Below are 16473 nucleotides of genomic sequence, written 5' to 3'. Positions count from 1 at the left end.
TAGGTGACAGCCCGTATGGGGGTCGTGGTCACAGGACCCACCTGAGCCCTAAAAGCTTTGGGGATTTTGTGTGTACGAATACAACAACGGCATTTCAGCTCCCTGCCGGTAAAATCAGGAAAACAATGGTGCATGTTTCACACTAGAAAGTACTGAACCGAGATATGCCTGTGACTGGGGCTGAGTACCAATCGTACCCTCACCATTCTAATAGGCAGCGGCCACAATAGTTGTATGATGATTGTGAAAACTATATTTTGAATATTAACGAAGCATGTCGAAATGATTTCTACTAGTTAGTGATGTATTATATAGTCACGATATTTGGATATTATTATGGAAACTCTGCATGTTTTAAATGTTTTCTATAAGTAGACTATTTATTGGTTATGTGCGTTTCTACTGGGCATAGTTGTTTTGCTCATCCTACATTAACATTTCAGCCGAACCAATTGCGGAGGAGGCATTCCCTAACCCTAGTGATGATGGTTATGGGGATTTGGGCGGATTTCCTTATGCTTCACGAAGGATAGGGTCAAGTATTTTGTGGTATAGGGTGAAATTAGTTCCTTTTGTTGTTTATAGAGAGTATTAGCTCCTTTGGTTGTATAGGAGAGGGTATAGCTCTTTTTTTGTTGTATATATAGAGAGCCAGTTCATTTTGATGTAATACTCGATATATTGGAGTAATAGTTACACTTAACATTTTGGATACATTGCTATTAAGTATGAAGTGGGTTTATATATATATATATATATAAACCCACTTCATACTTAATAGCAATGTATCATATATATATATATATATATATATATATATATATATATATATATATATATATATATATATATATATATATATATATGTGTGTGTGTGTGTGTGTGTGTGTGTGTGTGTGTGTGTGGTTGTTGGAAGGTGGAATTTTGTGAATTTCCAGGTTATTATAGGTTTTTTTGTATACGAAACGTCGATTAAACAAAGGAAACTCCGCCGAAATTTCGTTAGAATTGGGATGGTGTCGGCCTCGAGATTCACTCCTCGTCCTCGGGATGTGTGTTGGGTCTCGGGGCGTGACAGAGACTCAGAGAGGCTATGGAGCCTGTAAGCTCAAGAGAGCGTTCTGCTCGCGGAGAGCTTGTTAGCTTATGAAAACGTATTGCTCACTAAGAGCGTTCACGCTGAGTCGATCCTAAAAGTGTAGGTCCTCAACGAGCGAGACTCGGAGAGGCTGTGGAGCCTGTAAGCTCAAGAGAGCGTTCTGCTCGCGGAGAGCGTGTTAGCTTATTAAAGCGTATTGCTCACTAAGAGCATTCTCGCTGAGTCGATCCTAGAAGTGTAGATCCTCGACGAGCGAGACTCAGAGAGGCTATGGAGCCTGTAAGCTCAAGAGAGTGTTCTGCTCGCGGAGAGCGTGTTAGCTTATGAAAGCGTATTGCTCACTGAAAGCATTCTTGCTGAGTCAATCCTAGAAGTATAGGTCCTTGACTAGCAAGACTCGGAGAGGCTATAGAGCATGTAAGCTCAAGAGAGCGTTCTGCTCGCAGAGAGCGTGTTAGCTTATGAAAGTGTATTGCTCACTGAGAGCGTTCTTGCTGAGTCGATCCTAGAAGTGTAGGTCCTCGACGAGCGAGACTCGGAGAGGCTGTGGAGCATGTAAGCTCAAGAGAGCATTCTGCTCGCGGAGAGCGTGTTAGCTTATGAAAGTGTATTGCTCACTGGGAGCGTTCTTGCTGAGTCAATCCTAGAAGTATAGGTTCTTGACTAGCAAGACTCGGAGAGGCTGTGGAGCCTGTAAGCTCAAGAGAGCGTTCTGCTCGCGGAGAGCGTGTTAGCTTATGAAATTGTATTGCTCACTGAGAGCGTTCTTGCTGAGTCAATCCTAGAAGTATAGGTCCTTGACTAGCAAGACTCAGAGAGACTATGGAGCATGTAAGCTCAAGAGAGCATTATGTGCTTGAGCATGTTTGAACTCCTAAGAGTGTTTTGTTCTGTAGAGACCAAGCTGTGAGTGGTTTCCTCATTGTGAATTGATGTAGAAGATAAAGCGACCTCAACGGAGCTGGTCTCAGGTGATTGTTTCTTGACCGGAGGAATGGAGATCTTGGCAACAGGAGTTGGTGCGACCTCTGGGGTCTTGACAACAAGAGCGGAGGCGACCTCTGGGGTCTTGCCAACAAGAGCTGAGACGACCTCTGGGGTCTCGTCAACGGGAGAAAAGTGGTGACACTATGTAGCGTTCGAGCTCAAGTGAGCATTATATTTAGCTGGGTGTTGTGACCCGAGTGAGTCTGTGGGCATCCTGCTTTGGAGATCGTCATCAATAGCTAGCCTTGAATTGGCGTGACTATAGTTAGCCCCAGTTTTGGAACTTCATTGACTAACCCCAGTTCGGAGATGGTTGTGGCTATCCCCTAGTTTGGAGGTTGAAGAACCTGTACAAAATGCGAGATGTACAAAATGTGAGAGTAGTAATTCTATATATGCATAGAGCATAATAACTGAATTGAGCCTATTGAGATGACAATGACTAGCCCCAGTTCGGAGATGGCTGTGGCTAGCCCCTAGTTTGGAGCTTGAAGAACCTGTACAAAATGCGAGCTAACACCAAAGAGTTAGTACGACCTAACAGTAGTAATTTTGGAGATGCATGGATCATAATAACAGAATTGAACTTGTTTGGATGGCAACAATGAGCCCCAGTCCGGAGATGGTTGTGGCTAGCCCCCAGCGTGCATCGGAGCTTGATTGACCTGCACTAGATCGAACTAATATCCAAAAGAAATTAGAACAAAAAATTGTTAACTTGGAGACTTTTCCCGCTGGAGTAGGGTAATGTGCCCGTTCATTGTGCCTAGGTGACCGACTAAACTCTGGACTTGAGCTTCGAGGCTTGTCATGCTTCGTGGGCTTGAGACTTTTGGTTTCTGGAGTTTGGATTTGTTAGATGGCTTCTCAAGAAATCGAGACCACAGACGGTGCCAATGTAAAGGGGTGTTTTTCCCTTACATATACAGGTGGAAGAAGAAGGGGATTGGATTTGGGTTAGACCGAGTTCGCTAAGTAGTGAGCTGCCTACGTATCTTCTCTTGATTCTGGGGGAGAGAAAAATCAGGTCTGACGTAGTTCATGTAGGTGGTATTTATAGTCGTTGAGTATGAAGACCTGTGAGACACATGTGCTGACATGTACAGATGTATGGTTGAGATCAAGGATGAGTGTTAGGTTGGCTTTGGTAGGAATTCTGTAATGATGGGGATAAGTAGCTGTGGTTAGTAGCTTGCGCCAGTGGTTAATAGCTTGCGGCAGTGGTTTGTGAAAGTACACCTTTGGTAATGATTGCATATGGATAAGAGATGATATCATAAGTCGAGGCGTTCTGCGTGAGATCGTCTGTTCGACCTATGTTATCCTGGAGCGAGCTGAAATAGACCACCTATATGAGGTGAGCTGCTTATGAAGCGAGCTTTGAGGACGTTGACATGAGGTCGGTATGGTATTTCTGTTTATGCTGGACACGTGTCTAATATTCATTAGATGTGAATATTACTCCCTCACAACCCCGACTCTATTGTAATGCTTCTTACCAGTGTGAATATGTCGTGTATCTTTTGTCAGATTGGTGATGTTGAATGGACGGAAAGAAAACTAGATGGCCATCCTTGATGTTCGTGAATATTACTCCCTCACATCTCTTATTTTCAGGAAAGATGGCCATCCTTGATGTTCGTGATACGTTATCTTTTAAAATGTATGAGATCAAGGACCCTGAGGTTTCTGCGGTACTAGCCTGGAATTGTTTTTGGCACTTGGTGGAGTCTTGTGGAGAGATCTTTAATGTAATTTAAACTAATTAAATTTGGATTGTTGCTCAATGTAACTCAGAGATTCGATGTTTTTAAATTGGATTTATCTAAAATGGCATGGGTGAAGGTTGAAAGCATAGACGACCGGATCTTCTTCTTGGGCGGAAGGTCCACATCAGCCCGTGCAACTGACTTTGGATTAAAAGGAAATTGCATATATGTGCAACGTCAAGGATGTACCAGCGTTGATAGATATGACTTGGAAGATGGAACCACAACAGTTCCGTTACCTTGTCCAAAGAAATTTCCTCACTGGCACACGCCATTTTGGGTTGTCCCAAACTGCAACATACAGGTGATTCTCCCCTCCTCAGTCAGTTTATTTTACTTTACATTATATTAGCTAGATCTTATATTTCATACCGGTTAATTCGTTTAATTTTTTATTGGGTTATTTAAGATGGTTGCGTGGAAGATGATTCCAGTTGAAGAGTATTGTGTGATCCCACTGTAATCTGATTGTAAAATGGGTCTAACGAAATAATAACTGTGCGCATAGAGTGAAGTAGAGTGAGAGAAAGTCCTGAAGGCATAAAAAAAATAAAAATAAAAAAACAAGAAAACAAGGTTTTAGTTGCTGACAGGCGACAGCCTCTTCCACCACGCCTCGTAAGATCCATACTAATTATTTCATTTAAAATGATAGGAGCTTTATGAAGCCAATGAACTAGAAAATTTTAACCTATCGTTTGTATGGTTAGGTGGCAAAGGTGGAGGAACCCAAAGATTGTTATCTTTTCAAGTTAGAGTGGTGTTGGCAAAGTATGTGTTGAATAACATACCTATTTATAATATGGCAATCTATAAATGGCCAACTGCTACAATCAAGGAGTGTGAAAAGATCATCAGAAATTTTATTTGGAGTGGCAACCCCTCAGAACAGAAGTTTATGACACTAAATTGGGAAAAGACATGCAAGCCGAAAGAAGAAGGTGGATTAGGAGTAAGGAGACTCAAAGATATAAATCTCTCGATGCTACTAAAAATGGCTTGGTGTATGGTAAATGACAACAGTGACTGGGCATGCTTTATGAGAGGGAAATATGGGGGACGAAATGGTGAATGGACAAAGTACAAGAAATCATCCATTTGGTCTGGCATGAAGTGGGCACTCGAGGAAGCCAAGACGCATACTAGTTGGACCATTGGCACAGGCAAAACATCAGCATCTGGAAAGACAGTTGGACAGGTTTAGATGCTCTCTGTGATTTAATCCCTATGCACAACGGTTTCTGGAGGCAATGCAGCTCCAAGTTGAGTGAATGTATCAAAAATGATCACTGGGAATTCACCGCAGAGTTCACAGAAATTCCGAACAGGGTGGGAGTGAACTTGAACTTACTACAACAACCTGATTCTACACAAGAGGATACCCGAATCTGGATGCCAGCCACAGATGGGCTATTTTCAGTCTCTACTGCATATGAAGCTACCCGGAAGAAAGAAACAAAAGTGAACCGGTATTCATTCTTATGGAAGTCTGTGCTTCACCCTAGTGTTCAAGGAATTGGATGGAAAGTTTTTCGAGGAGTGATGCACACTGATGATAAGCTAAAGGCAAGGAAATTCAGCTTGGCGTCCATTTGTTGCATGTGCAAGCAATATGAAGAGACTCAAGAACATATACTCTTTGATTGTAGTTTTGCACAGAAACATTGGGAGTATCTCAAACAGAGCTTCTATATTCAAAGAACTATTCACTCAAGGAATGATGTTCTCAATGCTTGCAAGAAGAGAAGCCCGCTAACAAGAGATATATGGTCTACAGCATCCATCACGTGCCTAGTACACATTTGGAAATCAAGAAACAAGAGACTATACGATGAAGTGCAGGTCAAGGACAGCTATGTAAGAGCACAGATCAGAAAAGCAATTCTAGAAGCCTACATGCAATCAGCTGGAACTATGGACAACACATCTCAAGAACTTGCCACTTTGCACACTCACGGGCCTACAAAATAAACTCGAGAAGAGCACCTAGGATTATGGAATGTTATTGGTCTCTTCCTCCATAAAGGTTTTCTAAAGGTGAACACGGATGGTTGTGCTAGGGGAAATCCGGGGGATCTCGGCCGGGAGTGACTCTCGGAATTCACACGAGGCCAAGTGATAGGAACACTCATAGGAGGTCTCGGGATTACAACCAACTATGTGGTGAAACAGTTGCAATTGTTGAAGGTGTTAAGAAGGCTATCGAGTTGTGGTGGGATCGAATTGTGGTAGAATCAAACTCGAAAGTCTGCAATTCAAGCCTTCGGAAAAGCAAGGTACATTGGAGATGCAAAGCGAGAATGGAATAGACTCAAGACCAAAGCAAACATCATTCTCACTAGTACATGGAGAGAAGTGAATTTCGGAGCAGATAAATGTGCCAAAAGAGGAGCAACATTAGCAAATGGGCAGCAACAATGGTGGCCTCACAGACCAGATTTCCTACATAGTATGGAGAACCAACACTTCACCTACTACTATAGATTTATTGCTTAAATCGTTGTAATGTTGGAGGGGCTATCAGAGTCTCTCACCTGATATAACTGTATCTTTTTCTTTTTGCTATATACACAATTACCTTTTAGCAAAAAAAAAAGGCATTCCTTCGGAGCTCTTAGACATTATCTTATCATCCCTTTTCTTAGATGATTGGATTCGTTTTCGCCTTTCTTGCAAACTCTGGATGTCAATGATCCCACCTATACGATCAAATCATCTTCTTATGCATTCTAAACCTGAATCTCAACACTTACCGTGGCTGATGTCCTTCCCATATGACAACAAGGGTGTATGCACATTTCATCACCCTATATACGGTGATACCTACATCAGCGACATCCCTGAATTAGCAGGTGCAGTCATCCACATTGCGAAATATGGATGGCTGTTAATGTCACGAGCTACTCACATTTTCTTTTTCAATCCATTCACTATGGAGACAATCACAGTTCCTGATGTTGAAGACTTCAACCGTTTTAGGGGAATCTCCTTCTCTGCTCCTCCAACTTCCTCAGATTGTGTAATATGTGGGTTTGCGGGTAGGTTTTTGTCGCTCTATAGTAAAGGTGAAGATACTTGGCGTGAATATGTTTACGATCTACCATCTGAGTTCTCAGTTTCTCCTTGCAACCCAGTTTTCTGTGATGGTGTTTTCTATTGTCTGGGCATAGAAGGAAACTTGGCTGTTTTCAATCTAAAGGATTCAGAAGAGGAATGTCAACGCAGTGTCCTCCAAGTACCAAAAGCTTTTCCGTCTTCAATGCATTCAGCCATGCGAAGGTCCATTCAGAGTTTCATCGTGGAGTATGATGGTGAGATATTATCAGTTTTTGTGGGTTTTCGCGGTATTCCTATTTGGATTTATAAGTTGGATCGATTGAAGATGAAATGGATTACATTGGATAGTTTGGGTGACAAAGTGCTTTTTCTTACTCACACTTCGTCTATTACCTGCAAAGTTGAAAGGGGCAGAGAACAGGATATATTTCCCAAGGTTCCATGCATGGAAAGGAGAGCGTGTTCTATTCATTATCAGCAAACGCCTACCGTTGTTTTGGGAGCAATCGTTCACGTCAAGATTGGACGAATACATGTGAACACTTGCACTGCACCTGGATTCAATCTGGGTAAACAGCAAAAATGAATAGAAGAGGTCCAGGATCCACACTGCCCACACAGTCACTTTTGTTCGATAATACTAAATTCTAATTACGTTTTATTTTGATTCCTTTATTATCTGGATTCTAGATGATTCTGTTCAAGTGGAAAAACAGGAAATATATGCATTTTTCAATGACTTTTGGAATAATCATAAGTAACAGGAATCAATGTGCATTAATCCATTTCTGTGATTTAAACACTCAGAATTTCCCTCTAAAGATTTCACCCAAGTTGGACCACATTAGATGATCTAGTGCTGGGTTTTTTTCGACTTCCAAGTTCCAACATGTTTATGGTAGGTCTTATTGCCCTGTCTGGCCTAACTAATGACATTTTTGTATCCCAACAAAATTAACAGAGATTGGGCCTGAAGCCCGTGGTTCTATATTAATTATGGATAAAAGACATAGACTTTTATAATTATGTCAAAAGCCCATCCGGTTAATTTTTTAGTAATATTACAAATTTGTCTTTCACTCCCTCTTCCCCAAACATAAATCTAAATAGATCGAAAACAAACAAAAAAACAAACCCTAGTTCTCCCAAATTGAACTGAAAAATGCAACATGAAAATTCAAAATTCAAAATTAATGATGATTCTGCCGATTTTGTGCAATAAAAACCAAGATCTACTTGAAATAAAAGACAACTAATTACTACAAAGGTGAGAAACTAAATTTAAAATCTTTATATATATGTTTAATTTCAGTTTTATTTTGTGTTTTGGTTGAATGAACTTGCTTCTTGCTCAGATGAACATGAAACTTAATTGTTGATGCTTGTTGTTTGATTTTACATGTTTTCAACTGTCAACTCCCACTGCAATATGCAACATGGATGTTGCACTATCAATTACCACTACAACATGGATGTAGCACAGTCAATTACTATTCCAACAACCACTATCAACTCCCACTACAATATGGATGTTGCATTGGCAAGCAACATAAATATTGCACTGTCTATTACTACTACATCAACAATCACTGTCAACTCTCACTGCAACATGAATGTTGCATGCATTGTCACCTCTACTGCAACATGAATATTGCATTGTCAATTACAACAGCAACATAGATGTTGTATTGTCACATCTACTGCAACATGCATGGATGTTGCACTGTTACATTGACATCAAATAATTGAGATTACATGTACTCATATACGAATGTTAAAGAACTTAATGGTTATACACAATAGAAAGTGCTCTTATTACTTTTGATTCAAATGTACTCTAAGTATTGTCTTGATGAAGTTAACATAAAAAGAATGGATCTTTAGCTCAAAAAGGTAGTGTTTGGGAGAAGAATCTCAAAAGGATGGTGGTTCAAATCCACCAAGATTCTTATATATATATATATATATATATATATATATATATATATATATATATATATACGGTTTTAAAGAGTGTCACTCTTATAGTGACACTCTTATCTCACACTGGTCGTGGGATCCGATCTGTTTTCGAGATCATCAAATCTAATTGAAATAAAGGGTATAATGGTAATTATAGTGTCTCTCCCAAATTTCGTTTCTCAATCTCCAGCAAAACCAATGCCTTCTCTCTCTCTCTCTTTCTCTCTCTCTCTCTCCTCTCACTACAGAAAATCTTCAAAAATCGAAACCCAAAATCAACAATAGCTATCATTCATAATCCAAAATCAAACCCAAAATTTCGAAACCCACAAATTGATTCACTTAATTGATTTCGAGTTTGATTCACAAATTTGCCTCTTCAAAAATCGAAACCTAAAATCAAATAACCCAAAATCATGGTGCATGCTAACGTTTTTACATAGAATAAATCTCTTTCACTCTTTTATTTTCATAAGATTTATTATTATTGTTTGTTTCATTTTTATGATAATCATGCTTTGATCTGATCTAATCTTAGTAGTTTATGGGTTGTTTAGATCTAATATTTCAGTTTCACATAGTGCTTGGTGTTCTGCAATCCACTGCAAATGCTACTAGTTTTCTACTTATCAATATGTTGAACGAGGGACACGCCATATTTTTTGCAAGTTCAAAGTCCACATTAAGGGTTCAATTCCTTCTATTTTTATGTTGTATCATGATGAATATGTAAAGTTGTGAACCATAATTTAGTTTCGCATTTCATTCATTTAATTTCCTTTAATGTATAAATTTGAACACTCAATCCGATTTTAGCCAAAGCGTCCAGTTAACTATTTAGTCAGTAACTGATATATTCTTTCTCCCTTGGTACATGTCCTTTGCGACCTCCTTCACACTTGTGTAGTGCCTTATGCTGCTGATAAAGTCCTCTTTGTTCATTAGCTTACTAGCAGTGGCAGAATCTAGACAAGGCTATAGCCTCATCAAATGATCAGTTTGATTTTGAGGTTTCCTTCCCTTCACTTTGCCGATCTCATTGTTGTAATCTTTGCTATTTTACTTAGTTACATTTCAATGGATAACTAGACTATATTTTACAGGTTAATTACATTTCTACAGATAACGAGACTATATTTTACAGGTCAGGTGGCACCCTTATTTCCTGAATCCTTCAGCTCCAAAAGAAGGTGTTGTTAAGAAAGTTCATTACAGGGAGAAATTTGGACCTCAATCTGAAAGAATAAAAGCTCGAATGGCTAAGGTTTTTCTTCCGTTCTTTTTATCTATATATACTGTGTGTTTCTTTGGTCCAATGCATTTGGTGTTAATGAGGTTTTGAATCATGTAGGTGTTCCGTGGTCATGGTCTTGACTACGATGTGGATGGGCTCACGTAAGCTTGAATCAAACTTTAATTCCAATCGTTACAAATAGATGAATCAAGAAACTGTTGCTAAATTAACATTGACCGATATGCTTAAATATGTAGGGGAAACACTTTAGATAACCACAGACTCATAACATTTGCAGGGCATCAGGGTTACGATAAGCAAAATGCTCTTGTGGAGGAGTTGCACCTCGGCTATTTCACCCAGGGGAAGTATATAGGAGACAAGTGCTCATTCTGTGATCATAGCCCGACAATGGTTTGCAGTTTTTATTTTAGAAATATTAACAGTGTGACTCTTTGTAACTGATGCAGGGAGTTTCTTGTAAGCCGCTAAAAAGGTTGGAATAGAAGGAACAGCGGAGTTTCTTGATGACCCTAATAAGGGAGTCCAAGAGGTCTATTCTCCATAAACAAATAGGTTTTTTCTTATATTTACACTTATTATTTTCTTTTTAAAACTGACATTCTTCTTGGTGGTTATCCGAAGGTTTATTTGAACTTGAGAAGTACTCCGACCACATAGTGCGTTCCATACTATGTGGTATGTGCTCCATCTCATCATTATTCTCACTAAGAAGTAAAAGAAAATTTTCCTTCTGTTGATATTATGGATTTTTTTTTTGCCTTACTAAGACGATTCTTCTGACAGATCAATGGAAAAAACAAGCTCAGTGGCGGCCAACCCCCTGAGGTCTTTGCAAGAGCTTTTCAGGCAGCTGACTAAATCAATGTAACTAGGGTGCATTTGTTGGAGATTTGTACCTACCTTTGTTCAGCTTTGAAAAATAAATTGGTTTGGATTTGAGGACGCAGTTGTTTATGTACTCTATTGAAGCATTCTATCCCCGGGCATACTATGTATTCTATTGAAGCATTCTGTCTCCGGACATATTATGTATTCTATTGGAGCATTCTGTCTCCGAGCATATTGAAACGGACTGCGCATTTTGGGATGTAATGGTGATTTTAACATGACATTTGTCTATTGTGATATAGTAGCTAACCATAATTCTTAACTTAAATTTAGTCAACTTAAAGCTCTTCGGTTCGCATTAAGCCAAGCAAATACAAATTGAACTGCACTGCCGACGAGCTGATATAATGTCATTGATGGCCACTTACGTTCCTGAGAGGATTGTGATTCCAGTGTACACTTCGCAACTACCAAATAGTGCGTGTAATAAAAATTTGAAGGATGTACATGAATGCCCATTGAGCGCCAAGTCCAGAATTGAATAATCTTAGGATGTGTTCGATTTGTAGGAATATAGTTCCGTGGGGGAACTGCCATTTTATATGTTTCGTTTGATTGAAACTCGAGAGATACTGAGATGAGAGAAACCATGCTCAAAAATTGCATTTTGCCAAGTTCGACTGTTGAAAACACGTATTTTTTACAATCCATATGCACACTTCGTTTGAGACCAACTTAGTTGACAATATTTATCTTGGATATTCACAAATTGTACAATTTCTTCACTTCCCCTTCAGTTTTCTTTACCCGTTGGTCCTTTCCGCCCACACCGTTTGGACTTAATCCCAAACGATATGGCCACACCGTTTGGACTTAGTCCCAAACGGCATGGCCACACCGTTTGGTACTAAGGCCAAGCGGTGTGGTATGCCGTTGGGACTAAGTCCAAGCGGTGTGGCTATGTCGTTTGGGACAAAGTCAAACAAACGACGCCATTTTTGCAAGTTCAAAGTCCAAAGCGGCATGGCCAAACCGTTTTGCGACTAAGGCCAAACGGTGTGGCCATGCCGTTTGGACTTTGAACTTGCAAAAAATGGCGGCGGTTCTGTTTGATTTTTTGTCCCAAACGGCATGGCCACACCCGTTTGGACTTAGTCCCAAAACGCATGGCCACACCGTTTGGCCTTAGTACCAAACGGTGTGGCCATGCCGTTTGGGACTAAGTCCAAACGGTGTGGCCATATATCGTTTGGATTTGAACTTGCAAAAAATGGCGTGTCTGTTTGGACTTTGTCCCAAAGCGGCATGGCCACACCGTTGGACTTAGTCCCAAACTGCATGGCCACACCGTTTGGTACTAAGGCCAAGCGGCATACACCGCCGTTTGGACTTAGTCCCAAACTGCATGGCCACACCGTTTGGTACTAAGGCCAAACGGCATGGCCACACCGTTTGGGACAAAGTCCAAACAGACACATTTGATTGTTGAAGGTGTTTGATAGTTTTGTAACATACATTGAGCAATCAAATTATTGGAATCCATTCAAGGGAAAATAAGTTATCCCCAAGGTCAATTAGTTTTTCGGTTTCTTCCATTTTGCAAAATATTTGACTTAGCTATGATTGTTATTTGCATTTTGTTAGTTAAAATAGTTAAGAGAACTTTGTTTTCTGATCATGTTGAACGATTTATTCCCAGGGGATGCCAAGTCTTGTGGAAGGGAGTGTAATTAATAGCGAGGGTAGGATTCAAGGTGCGATAGCAATAGCTAGAACCAATTTATACACTCTTTGATTCCTTTTGCCTCACAACTTTGCCCGAGAAAATTTGAGTTGCCTCACAAATACCAAGACAAGCCAAAAGAGTGAAAATAACTAAATAAGCCACTTATAGTTCGGTACCGCTTATAGTTTTATACTGAAAGGCACACAGTTGATACATGAAATTCATAATATATGAAATTTCTATTTCTCACTCCTGAGTATAAATAAGTACGACCACAAGACAAATACATGAAAAACTTCACTCATCAACCTTATTTATAATCAAGCACAATTGGAATTTGAGCACAATTTTTCATGAAAAACTTTAAGCGATCGTCTTCATAATCTACTTCTTCTTCAACAATCGCATCTTGATATTGTTGATACTTCAGCCTCGATAAATTCCATCTCATTCATTCCTTCGCCATTGTACCAATGCAAGAAGACCTTCCTACTGAAAAAACATAAGCGTAAATTTTGCACATAACTGTAATCCAAAGCAATTATTGTGAAGCTACATCCAAAGCAACTTAGGATAACTCATCATCGACAACGCCACACGACATCCAAAGCAACTTAAGCCAATAACACCTTAACCAGCCACTTGATAATACACAAAACCGCTAAGAGAAGACAGACCAACAACAACTTAAATATTAACATTCCGATTGAGTGTACTAGCACCCTGCTTATCAAAAACCTACTTGGATCCTGCTTCATCTGAACTACTAGAAGCTTCCGCTGCCACGCGGACGTGTACTAGCACCCTGACTGTCCTCACTGAAGATATCATTGTCACTTGAATGGGAAAATGACTCCAGATCATCATCCGTAACAGCATTTGCTTTTAAGCCCCTTCCGGCCTCTCTTACTCCTTTTCCTTGCGGTGCCAATCGATTGCTTTCAAGCTTTCCTCTTGCCTTTAGGGAAGTCTTCTCAATGGTGACCCAACAATTTTACTTTCTAGCTCCTTTGTGGTTCTCCCTTGGCATATTCAATCTCCTCTGTTTCAACTAGAGGTGACTCGGAGTTAGCTTTATGCGTTTCTTCCTTCCACCATTCGTCTGAAAAATACAGTACACCATTCAACAATTTTTCTAACGGATTTTCATGCTTAGAAAGAACTTGTACCATAACATATTAGGATATATAAATATCTCGGTGTTACTTGTTGGCCTCTTGCTTTTAATTGATCGGGAAGTCAATTGTTTATGCTCTAATAGTTAATTGTCTACTAGGAATACCACTATTCTATTACTATTGACTGCAGGCCATATCTTTCGAAAGAAATAACTTTTCATTGAACACCAAAGAAATAGAAAGTTTCACATTGATTTTCGTTTGTATACCTTGGGACCACGATCAACCAGCTGAGCCTATTCATTTCTGTTTCGCAAACAATCAAGAACAGCTTGCGAATGACTTGAATATGCATAACGCTCTCCATTGTGTTTTCTCAAGTTATTCCAGTGCTACAACAGCGAAATATTGGAAAATTAGTATATAAAATGTAAAACAGAGTAAATTGAGTTCTTAGCAGAAGTGAAGAACATACACATACCGGAAGAACAACATTGCACAGTTCTTCATATGTCATCCGCCTGCCTTCGCTCATTATCTAATCAAGTAGGCCTGTAAACAAGATTTGGAACTTAAAATTCTGAATAGAAATAAGTAATGGGAGTGGAATTTGTGTGAAATAAATAAATAATTAATTTAGAGAGATGTTTTAATTTAAAAGGCTTCGAAATTCAAGAGAGAGATAGAGAAAAAATAGATCGAGAGAGAAACCGTACCTGTTTGAATCCTTCTTCATCGACACTTGAATAGGGGTTGAATTTCTGGAGATGGTTCAGTTTTTGTAGATTCGAAAATTTCTAGAGTGGAGAAGAAGACCATGAGAGATAATCAAAAATTTCGCATTTTTTTGTTTTTAGGTTTCCGAAATAATTTGAAATTTCGCATTTTTATCATAATTAGATCTGATGATCTCATCTTGAGATCTGACGGTGCAGGAGAAGTGTTAGATAAGGGTGGCACTATAAGAGTGGCACCCTAGACAAACCGATATATATATATATATATATATATATATATATATATATATTATTTTTGTAATATCGTTTATTAGGTAGGTGTTCACCTGATGCTAAATGTCAAATTAACTATTTTTGTGTTTGGTGAAATTTATATATTGTTAGAATATCAATCCAAATATAGAGAAGTGTTCTCTCAAAGAGGTGGGTCCTGAAAAGATAAGTCTCATGCATGGTTCTTGTATAATATCTCACTGCAATATTGATGTTGCACTGTGAACTCCCACTACAACATCGACGTTGCACTGGCAACTCTACTGCAACAAGAATGTTGCACTGTCTATTACTACTGCAACAACCACTGTCAACTCCCACGTACTGCAACATGGATGTTACATTGTCAACTCTACTGTAACATGAATATTACGTTGTCTATTACTACCAAGTCAGTGTTCATTGAAGAAAGTCTCATGCTTTAGATATGAGTTGTTGTGAAACGTAAAACCTATGCCATCTATATATGGTAAAAAGGTATAATTTACCATCACAAAACCATTGGTTTTTTTAACTTACTTGCGCAATGCAAAAACTGTTTGTGCGAAAAACAAATCTAAAACATGTCTTTAACCTAAGACAAAATCTAATATAATACATATACAAATGTTATCGATCATCTATGCAAAGAGGCATCTTATGCAAATACTACCATCAAATGGGGGTTTTATTCCTTTTTACACCAAAAGGTGTTAGAATTGGATCTAGATGGACTCGAACCATCACTCTCTCATTTAATGAGTGCTCTTCCATTTTTAGCTTATGGATCCTTCGTAAAACTACGATTTGTCTAAAAAAAAAACAACAACAACAACAACAACGCACAGTCTAATGCTCAGAAGAATCACAAATACAAGCAATGTCTCGGCATAATACCCCTTTGAAATCTGATGCAGCCTCGGAGGGAGGCAACGTGGTGTTATTCATGTCATTGTACAAAATGATATTAGACAAGATAAATATATCCTCATAACATCATATGATTTATCTTCGAATTGTAGCGGTTTGCTGTTTGTAGGAGAACCATTGTGTCTTCTATTAATCCAAGATAGCAACAAGCTTCACCCAATACCAAATATCTGCATTAATTGCATAAGGATAGTGAGATACCATTTATTCCAATAATCCTCCAAATCAATCCACATAAACCACAATTGCTAAATAAATTGAGATGAATAATTTACCCCCATTGACCTTCTTTATCATATTGTTTACAAAACACAGCCATAACTTTTTCTTCATATTAGAAACATAAAAGCATTTGATCTTGAGTGAAGATTGTCTATCAGATGAATTGGTTGATGAAATTTTTTCAGAAAGAAGCTTCACTCTTTCTCTCGAAATCTCTTGTTAACTACTATTGTCTAAAGAAGTAGTCAATTCTTTATCATACATCATTTTAAAGCTAAGAATGTATTCCTAGAGCATATTAGCCACTTCCTTAAATCGAAAGAAGTGTTCTAGAATTGAGTTCCAATGCTACTTCATATCTAGGTGAAAGTGCAAGTGATGCATCAAAAAGATTAAGTATTGTAACCATCTCTAATTGATCTTGTGTTGTAATAAGAGTTCTTGCATCTTTGACATTTCTATCGACATCTGTTTTACACCATAACAAACAAGAAAAATTTCATTTCTTTAAGTATTTGAAGCTTAACA

General features: G+C 38.8%; 2 protein-coding genes and 2 long non-coding RNA genes across 4 annotated transcripts; 3 read left to right on the top strand and 1 right to left on the bottom strand.

Annotated features, from left to right (window-relative positions):
* The first annotated feature begins 4638 nt into the window (after positions 1-4638).
* LOC147522727 (F-box/kelch-repeat protein At1g57790-like) lies at positions 4639-7665 on the top strand. Its single transcript, XM_086560559.1, has one exon. It carries the CDS (start codon positions 6539-6541, stop codon positions 7496-7498), a length of 960 nt encoding a protein of 319 aa, XP_086416685.1. The 5' UTR covers positions 4639-6538; the 3' UTR covers positions 7499-7665.
* A 715-nt stretch (positions 7666-8380) lies between these two features.
* On the top strand, positions 8381-10610 carry LOC147522726 (uncharacterized). Its single transcript, XM_086557489.1, has 5 exons — positions 8381-8527; positions 9831-9884; positions 10019-10138; positions 10226-10269; positions 10366-10610. The coding sequence occupies exons 1-5, from the start codon at positions 8381-8383 to the stop codon at positions 10571-10573; spliced, it is 573 nt and encodes a 190-aa protein (XP_086413615.1). The 3' UTR covers positions 10574-10610.
* A 150-nt stretch (positions 10611-10760) lies between these two features.
* Positions 10761-11288, top strand: LOC147522725 (uncharacterized). The gene is made up of 2 exons (XR_015195523.1): positions 10761-10807; positions 10916-11288. It is a non-coding gene; the product is annotated as an uncharacterized LOC147522725 (long non-coding RNA).
* Positions 11289-14079: 2791 nt separating this feature from the next.
* LOC147522724 (uncharacterized) lies at positions 14080-14738 on the bottom strand. The gene is made up of 3 exons (XR_015195522.1): positions 14521-14738; positions 14286-14356; positions 14080-14196 (listed from the first exon to the last, which is right to left on the bottom strand). It is a non-coding gene; the product is annotated as an uncharacterized LOC147522724 (long non-coding RNA).
* Positions 14739-16473: the final 1735 nt, after the last annotated feature.

Source organism: Coptis chinensis, chromosome 1 (genome assembly GCF_015680905.1).
Source record: "Coptis chinensis isolate HL-2020 chromosome 1, ASM1568090v1, whole genome shotgun sequence".
Classification (NCBI taxonomy): Eukaryota; Viridiplantae; Streptophyta; class Magnoliopsida; order Ranunculales; family Ranunculaceae; genus Coptis; species Coptis chinensis.
The sequence above is the reverse complement of the archived record's forward strand: the minus strand, read 5'-3'. Positions and strand labels throughout refer to the sequence as shown.